Raw genomic sequence first — 9,547 nt, forward strand, 5'->3', positions numbered from 1 at the left:
TCATCTTGAAAGCCATATCCATGTATTTTGTTTTTAAAAGAATTAAATATAAACAATACAACTATTCTAGCTTTCATGAATTGGGATACTTACTTTCAGTTCGGTTCGACATAAGACCGCAGTCGAACCCTTTTTAAAAAACTTTTAAATTCATATGTTAAAACGTTAGTATGACATACCATTTTTGAAAGCTATATGTGTTGAATGGTCGTTTTTACTCAACATTAGCGCAAGAATGCATGTGTCAGTTACGGTGCGCTATAACAATTTTCGTCATCATAATAGCAATATATTCACCACGTTAAAGTACCTTAATTGTGGTCTGTTAACAAAAACAGGCTTCATGAAGATCAAGGCTTTCGGACAAATGATTTCATGAATCTTTAAACAGAATTTAAATGCCTAAGTATTGTAATTCAACAACTTTTGTGGAAGCAAACGATGCGGTTTTACTAAGAAAGATGTTAATACTGGTTTGGCCTTTGAAACCGGTTAAATCCCTAGTGAATTTCTCTTGTTTGCGCTTGACATTCCATATTATACATGCTTTGTTTGGAGAATATATAGTGATATATTAAAGCTATCTATCTTAGACTATATTTGTAATGTATTCGAAAAAGTAATGACCTATCCATATGTTTATATAACTATGCTTCAAATACCACGAGTCTACTATATATCATCTTAATATAATCAGCCCAAAGTGAGAAGTCGTCAGTCTCTCGGCAATGATCTATAGACAAGCTGAGAGGATCTTTTACACCACTTAAGGAAATAGCAAGATTTTAGGTTTATTTTTATTTTATTTTAATATTTCTTTACACTAATGTACACGTGCAAAACTTATTAGAGTTCCATTTAATTATGTTGCTTTGAAAGTGTTGTTGTTTTCTTCAAACAAAACAAGTTTAACTTTTGAATAACGTCACGTGATTTCGATCATCATCCAATGGCACGCGTGGTGGCAGTGATTACTGTACGGCATGGGAAAACAACCGCTGTGTGGAGTTTGGTTTCGAGGCATAACACGGGCGAACGCTTGGGTGTATGGCTAGACTCGTCTTTGTTAAAAAAAACTCTAGTTCAAATTCACACTGCTCAAGACTAAAAACTAGTTGTCAAAATACACATAGATTTACAAGACAACTCATCGTCTATTAATGAAACTACTTTTGGTGCTTGGGTGGTTTGTTTGAGGTTTTTAAAGGTAAGTCGTAATTCATTGCCGCCCCCCCCCCCTCCCCCCTCCCCATACCTAATGATTCTGTTGTTATTAACCAGGAGTCAGGAGAGTGTATATTAAGATTGTCCATCGAAATGGTCGTACATTCTCAGTATGTATCATTTACAATGTATTGGAGAATTGTTTTAAACCCAACCACCTTGCCATCATTTTAAACCAAAAACATTTCGGTTCAGAAGCGCAAATGAAAAGGTTACGGCATCCCTAATGTTAAATCTACGCTCCTGGACGTTATAACCTGAATGTTTTGGCCATTTCATAAAGTCCTTTATAAAAATCAAAATTAATGGAACATTAGTTTTGAAATTGGAACCTGACGCTTAAATCGTAGAATAAATTTGGTAAGGTTTAGGTACAGCATGCTTCAGCACAAAGTTTAAAGAATATGAACATGAACATCGTTTATTTAATATCAAACAAAATTGCGAAGGTGTTATCGTTTTATTTCCATAAATAAAGTGTTAAAACATACATAACTTATTTTTGTAGCGTGATTGTGTATAAAATGAGATTTTGCAAGTGCAACTTGTAATTCAATTCATACACAATAATTATTCTAAAATAAATGTATCATTAGTACCTGTACAACCACATATTACTGTATCTTACAATCAATGGATTGTGCAAACAGTTTCTAATATACTATGTAAACATGTATGCGGCATTGACATACAAACACACTAAATTTTAATTATAAAACTCATTTACAAAAAGTTTAAATGCCGGATCCCGATATTTCTGTGTGTTATTATTAACAAATCAATATCGATATATGTTGTTAGCGATATGTATCTTTCTTATACATGCAAACTATTTAGTTATGTGTACATTAAACAAAAAGAGTTTGATATTTTCATTATTATTATTATTATTATCATTATTATATATGCATCGTTCACTATACATTTCACAGCAGATACACATTCCTTAAAGCATATCTGATTAATATACGTTTTTTTTTTATTGTTTTCTTATGTCATGTTAGCCTGTTGTTTGAAGTTAGTTATCGTATTTGTAACTGCATAATATATGTGTAACGTTAAAAACAAAACAGATAATTTAATATTCAACACTTTTTACGCTTTTCGCTAGAAAACAAAACACATTTGCCAGTTTCTTAATATGTGTATATATAAACTTTTGATTTTTCATTTACTGATGACGAATTTCAAAGTAACAAGAATATAGTAAACATTTCAAACACCCTTAAACACATGAGAAAAAGGTTATCATATTAATGCTCCCTTAAACAAAAGCATTTTAAACGACAGTACGATTTTATAAAACGTGTATTTATTAGAACATTTTAGATATCTGTATCATACATTCTTGGAACGGTATTATTAAAGCTATGGCATTTGTTATTTGAAGCTTCTTCACATTGATTTCAAATAAACGAAAAGATCCACAAGGAGACTGAGCTTGCTGTCATTGATTGGAATTTTAAAAAGATAAATATAATGACACTGGACTAATGAAAAGACAAACATTCTTTCCTCCATATGTAAAAAATGCGACATTGGCTGAACATAGTGTTTAGCTAAGGTTTTGATTCACACAAGTACAAACAGGGTAACTTGTTCATATAACATTTGTCAATTCAGACTAAAGGAAAAGTGAACACAAAAAGTTATAAGAACTGTCCAAAGTGTTTTGGCCAATCGAGTTATTTGGTTACATTTCGCAAATGAAATAGTAAGCACGAGTACACGGGTTGTCGGTCCACTTGTAGTCATGATAACCGTGATGTAAAATAACACAATTTCCTTCACCGTCCGGCTGGCCGGTAACCCAATCTGCAAATAAACGTCACAGTTAGTTACATTCGTGTTCTTGATGATGACAACATTTAATACAGGTTTTCTTTATCACCATATGAACCTTATAATTATACTCAACGCACTTCGTTCAGATTCCGATACTGACATTTATCACGCAATTAATTCCTAAAATAGGAAAAGGTGAAATTGTCATTACTCACATCAATACCAGAGAGAGGTTAACATATCTCTGACAGTTAAATGACTGTAAATGAAGCTTGCATTGTGGATGCATTTGTTAATGCACTTGGGGCTAAACTTGTCAACTAATATTTTTGTAGAGGACCATAAACGACCGTATTTACATTCATTATTAATACCGCATCTTCGGTAAAACCTACCAGTAAAGGTAGGCTGCGAACCGTTACTCCAGGTCCAATCATTTCTGGCTGCACTGCCCGTCAATCCAAGAAACCAGTAGTGAGCTGGAGAGGCGTACACAAAACAACATTATAACTGTCATGGTGCGTACACAAAACAACATTATAACTGTCATGGTGCGTACACAAAACAACATTATAACTGTCATGGTGCGTACACAAAACAACATTATAACTGTCATGGTGCGTACACAAAACAACATTATAACTGTCATGGTGCGTACACAAAACAACATTATAACTGTCATGGTGCGTACACAAAACAACATTATAACTGTCATGTTGATCACATATATATTTCACTACCCGTAGTATTGCATTGTTAGGTTTGTCAAATATGATATAGGTAAAATATAAAAAATATATGTTTGAAATACACAGTACAACCACAGTAAATTTAAAATCAAACGTCAATATTAGTTTATAAATTTGAATATTTATGTTTAATAATATGTCACATCATAGTGAACGTACGTGTCATTTGTCGAGCAATGTCTTTGATGAATGTATTTTCTGCCTCATCATTGATGTCGACAAGGTGACTGCCGCTATCTTCACAGACTCCCTGAAAAGAGTTTTATGGACATCAGCTTTAGATAATATTGTCTTCATTATAGAGAGGAAATAAAACCTTGCTTGAGACTCGGAACAAAACACCTTGTTCTTCTTACAGTAGGATCATTGTTCGGGAATTGCTTAATACATCAGTATATATTTACTATCATTACTTACATTTGAGAAGGTGAATAATCTATACGACTTTAACTTAGAAATGTATGTTAGTTTTTAATGTCATTGTCGAATAGAAGATGCACGCAAAAATTACCATTTCCATTATGTGCGATAGGTAAGTTTTAGTACATGATGAATACAGCATACTATGTAAAAGCCGGTATATTATTTAAATTCATCTTTCAGCTATTTAATATTTTAAACAAAATAGAAAAGATCTGACGTTATTTTACAGGTTATATACATGAATCTGACGACTGCATTCGTTATCCAATGTTCGAAAAATGATGACAGTGATAATGCGAACTAGAGTAAACAGAACTGTACCTGTGCGTTTGCAAAGGTCAACGGTTCATTTCCATAGAGATAACACGATCCTTGGTAGCGCAACCACCTATCTGGACATGATGGTGGACACTCTCCTTTGGATAATTCTGTTACAATAATGATTTTTTTTTTCAAATATAATCACATACAATCCGACGTGCTCATGTCATGGAATAAATGCAATCTGATTGAACAATTTCAAAAAATAGATGTATATTGTCTATAGAAAAAGATTTTTTTATAGAAATACAAAATTGGATAAAATATATAAGATTGGTGAATTTTAAATATCAGTTTATATATGAAAATGTATAAATGCACATATATCAATGAGCCGATTGTTCTGAACATTGTTGATAACGAAATCGTTAAAAACTTTCAAATTCGTATAGCGCTTGAAGATTCACTCGTACTCTAATGATCTTCAGTATTGTTAATTCGATTAAACATTAAACCCAGTAAATTTACATTTTACTGACCGTTCCAAGGCGGTATCTAAGAATCCTTGGTAAACATACCTAGTTTTTTGTATATAGTATGTATGCACTTTACTGCTTGTGGAGTTTTGTGCTGTTCTTCCATGATCTTCAGTATGCTTAATAAGGATTAAGATAACGTTTTAAACTTTACGTGTTTGATTTAAATATATGAGCATATCATTATGATGATAGATGACAGTTACCTCTTCCAAGTGCGTTTTTCAATAGGTCCAAACTCTTTGACACAGTTGTTTCCAGGTCCAGTTGACATGAACTTTGAAGAACAGTGTTGCCAGTGACAACTTTCACAATAAAACAGAAGGCAAGAGTCACCGCCAACTTCATTTTGTATTCGCGAGGCAAAGTCAATCCGTAATATGAAAGAAGAAGTCCGCTTGCTCATACTTAAATATTTAGAAACAATAGGTGTTGATCTAGTTGTGAAATGTGAACAATAGCTGTGGTGTGCTTTGTCATGTTATTGTCACATTGCATGTGTAACATTCATTAGCTTATGCAAAACGATGACTGAAACAAAGGAACTAAACAAATAAGTTAGGCTGAAATCACTGTAGGCATCTCAAAAATGTACAGATTACATCACATCGTGATAAAAATTTGGTTTTGTTTTTTAAAGGTCATTAATGTCATTTTGTTGTAAAGCATAAATTCCCCCATCGGTCCTATCCCATAACATTGCTATTGTTTTTCAAGAGGGTTTACTTATTGTCGGCTTCAATATTTATGCGAAAAGCTATATAAACAAGCTCAGTAGCAAATGGTTTTAACATAAACCCGGTTTAATGGCACTGGGTAAACGCACAAGACAAAGAACATAAAATCACAAACAAGAAACATGGAAGAACAGCACAATACACAAGGGGCAGATTGTCGGCATTTCAAACAAAGAAGGTAAAGACTGTGTTCTAACGTCTCCATATATATAGAACGTTGGAAGATTCAGGATATTGGTGGATTCTGTTTGAAACGAAGGTTACCTGCTTCACACTTTAAACGTTATAACAAATATTAAATTAATTAAGAATTGAATTGCGTGATTAATTTCAGTATCGTTGTATAAACGTAATTGGGCTGGTTGAAGTGTATTGGAGTCCGAAGGACTCCAAGCGTACTTCAACCAGCCCGACTGCGTTCATATCCCCAATAATGACACCAATAACGCAATTCATTTCTTATATTCGAACCAATAGTTCATTTTTTTTGTCCAAAATTGTTATTATTTCTGTCCAAAATTTTTAAAAAACTTCATTTTATTTAAAACAATCTTTTAGTAATTCTTTCTCATCAATTCTGTAAAACGATCAATTCATTTGACAAATCATAAAATAAAAAAATGACGTGTTTATTAAAGCTTTTCGAGGCCTGCTGACACAATAAAAAATAACAAGATAAACAATCTTCAATGTACTTGTACAATTCGAACATATCCGAAGATGTTGCGTCATAGGAACATATTCTAAGTTGCCAAAAGGAAGTTGTGGTGAAAATATTGAAAATTGAATTATGTTCACTAAATACGTGATCATCTACGGAAAATGAGAAATGTCCATTTTGACGTTATTGACATCAAAGGCTATGCAACAAAATATGTTAGATAAGTGATCATAGTATATCCTTAAAGATAAAAAAAAAACATCCATTTCATGTATTATTCATTTACTATCAATGTCTTAATTATCAAATAACAGAGAAGCACATACCCATGTGTTGATTCAATATGTAAACAACACTTGCAATGGTGCTGCTGAGAATCTTTCTTTACAAGACAGGAGTTATAAACCAACAGTAACGTAGGGAGTTCGGTATTAAGGTCGGTTGGTTGGTTTTGTATAGTGTCCGGACGATAAATCTTCAAATTTTTAGCGTTCAACCTTAAACTTGCCAAAAGTACGGTGTACGGACAATAACCCATGCAATGATGAACGGATTTAAATATTGTGTATTACATATGTTTAACATCCTAACATACAGGTCAAGTTTGACTTTAATTTCTAACTTCCAATATCTAATATCCAGGTTTTTATCCTAGGATTTGCCAAGAAAGAATGTATGGGTTTGCATTGTGTTATTGATGGATTTAAAATTTAAATCCATCAATAATATCAATATCAATATCAATAATATTTAAAATTTAAATAGTTTTTGTTACACATGTTTAACACCATTAAAACAAGTTTGACCTTGATTACAAACTATTAATTTGACTCGAGTTATGGTCCCTTTTCTTCTTAGAATAATCCAACAGTACAGTGTCCGGACGATAATATATGAAGGTTTGTTGGATATAAATAATGCTGGTTTACTTGTTAAACATCAAATACCGGACAATTTATAAATTGTTTAAAATCTGTTCAATTCTTAGGAAATAAAATACAATTTCAAACTTAATAAAATCGGTGTCCGGGTGATATCTAATAAAAGGATCAACGTGTTTGATACGTTTGCTACATGCCTTTAACACCACTTTCAACTCAAGACCCAAACTGTTCAGAGCTAAAGTACGGATTTTTTTTTCATCATCGTTCTGCAGCGTTTTCGTTATCGTACTGTCGGGTTTTTCTTGTCGTAATGTCGCGTTTTTGTTTTCGTACTGTCGGGTTTTCATCATAGTACTGTTGCGTTCTCGTTATCACACTGTCGGATTTTTATTATCGTACTGTCGAAACAAAATTTGTTTGAGTCAAAATGCTCCAGACTTTTTAAGCAACAACGTATTGTGGTTTAATTATTCATGATATATTCTAAATAAGAAATCAAATTGCAAATATCTTTCTTAAGATTAAAGCAATCACCGTAAAGCAAAATACATTGTTGACTAGTTAGTTTTGAATATTTTGACAAAAAAATCATATTCAAATTTTCGATGTTGTTTGATTATTTCTTAGCTCTTACTATTAATTATGGTCGTTCTACAGAAACATAGAGTTGACGTAACGCGTTTGTCGCTCCAAGCCAACTCTAAATTTTGAAGAAATCTTGCCCGATCTTGAAGTTGAATATTTGCATTAGATGAGAACTATTAGAATTATTGATTTTTTTACGTAATAAGAAGCTGATTTAAAATCAACATTAACAACCTTGTTCTCCGTATGCCTGGTAAATATTAGGCCCGGCAATGCAGATCTGTAAAACAAAACGCTGGTTGTTAACGCAAATGTACTTCAAGTCCCAGTATGTTTTAGTGATATGTTTCTGTATGTACATACAAATAACTCTTAACCTTTTTGACATTTTTAACACCCAGGATGATAAAAATTGCATCGACCGCAATTACAAAATCAAAAAATTAAAGTGCAGTGCAACAAAAACGAAAGTTACCACATTTTAGCCTAAAATGTTGTAATTATGGGAACTACTTTTATGCGCAATCACCCATAGTCGCTTAGGTGTTAATCCGATCTGGTCATTGTTCAGTTTAATTTCGTCTCGTCCAGACGTCCAGTATTTGACTTAAAAAAATGGCGGCATCAGAAAATGGCGCTCGACCGAAGACAAAGGTTTCGCGAAAAGTTCAAGAGGCCATTGATTCTCTAGTGGAGGAGCTTGTGAATTTGACCCCGGAAGAAGGAGACCTCTTACGACTCTCTGGATGCTTTACGTCGTGAACGCTCGGTTCTACAAAAGCAGATAGAAGAGCGGCGTATCGAAGGGGAAAGGCGCCGGCTCCTCCGCGAAATTGACGAATTGAAATTTATTTATTAAATGTTATATAATGTCTTGTCTTGTCTTTGTCTTTTGGAGTAACGATTAATTATAGACAAAATTTAGCGCACAAAGTCTTTATAAAATTTGCATATCACGTGACTTTCCTTATTCCAAAACTTTGATATAGCTTTATAAAACCAGCAATTTCCATTCTTTAACTTAGAAGTTATTGGTTAAAATATAATTTTAAGAAAAATAATCAGACTGTTATTTTCATAAAATATTTTAATTGAAAGCTTATTATATTCATGTGAAGAAAAGCAAAGTTATAAGACAATATCAGTTATAAGAGCTATTTAAAAATCGGCGTTTTTACTACTAAACAACATTTATATTTTAATTCGAAAATGCTTGTATCACGTTTATTTTTAGAAACAGGAGCGTAATTTTACTCATGTAAAATGTCATTTGGCAAAAGTTCAGTATTTCTTTAGTTATTTCTCAAGTCCAAAACCTCAAAAAACAATCCGGCAACTGCTTAGGTAAAGTTTGCTTCGCGCTATGCTCTGCCCAATTACCTACCTCATTAGCATATATTGAGTCAGTGGTCGAGCATCGTGTGAACCTCGGGGGGGGGGGGGGGGTATCAAACATTATCTGAGACGTTATCATAGTTATATGCATTATATGAGACTTCATCATATTTATATTCGCATTTCTTTTCTATTTATTTCAAAGCAGTACTGGGACTTTCATAATACATAAAAGGCCCGGATTATGTCTTTTCAACCTCTAAAACAAAAAGAAAACATTAGTTTGTATGCTTTAATTGACATTAATTTAGAAACACATTAGATGTGCGCTTAATCTAACATTCAATTGTCAATTGACTCTCTTCCA

The 9,547-nt window shown here is 32.8% G+C and overlaps 1 protein-coding gene across 1 annotated transcript; it reads right to left on the reverse strand.

The window, feature by feature from the left end:
- Nucleotides 1-1,687: 1,687 nt before the first annotated feature.
- Nucleotides 1,688-5,341, reverse strand: LOC128233071 (alpha-N-acetylgalactosamine-specific lectin-like). The gene is made up of 5 exons (XM_052946949.1): nucleotides 5,185-5,341; nucleotides 4,503-4,609; nucleotides 3,918-4,008; nucleotides 3,405-3,488; nucleotides 1,688-3,039 (listed from the first exon to the last, which is right to left on the reverse strand). Exons 1-5 carry the CDS (start codon nucleotides 5,324-5,326, stop codon nucleotides 2,918-2,920), a joined length of 546 nt encoding a protein of 181 aa, XP_052802909.1. The 5' UTR covers nucleotides 5,327-5,341; the 3' UTR covers nucleotides 1,688-2,917.
- Between the last annotated feature and the right edge of the window lie 4,206 nt (nucleotides 5,342-9,547).

Source organism: Mya arenaria, chromosome 4, assembly GCF_026914265.1.
Source record: "Mya arenaria isolate MELC-2E11 chromosome 4, ASM2691426v1".
Classification (NCBI taxonomy): domain Eukaryota; kingdom Metazoa; phylum Mollusca; class Bivalvia; order Myida; family Myidae; genus Mya; species Mya arenaria.

Excerpts from the sequence above, each read along its gene's own strand:
- LOC128233071 (XM_052946949.1), bottom strand. The coding sequence starts at position 5,326 with ATGAAGTTGGCGGTGACTCTTGCCTTCTGTTTTATTGTGAAAGTTGTC. Across the intron at positions 4,009-4,502 it reads TGACCTTTGCAAACGCACAG|GGAGTCTGTGAAGATAGCGG; the intron begins GTACAGTTCTGT and ends AACTCTTTTCAG. Across the intron at positions 3,489-3,917 it reads CATTGCTCGACAAATGACAC|CTCACTACTGGTTTCTTGGA; the intron begins GTACGTTCACTA and ends ACGCCTCTCCAG.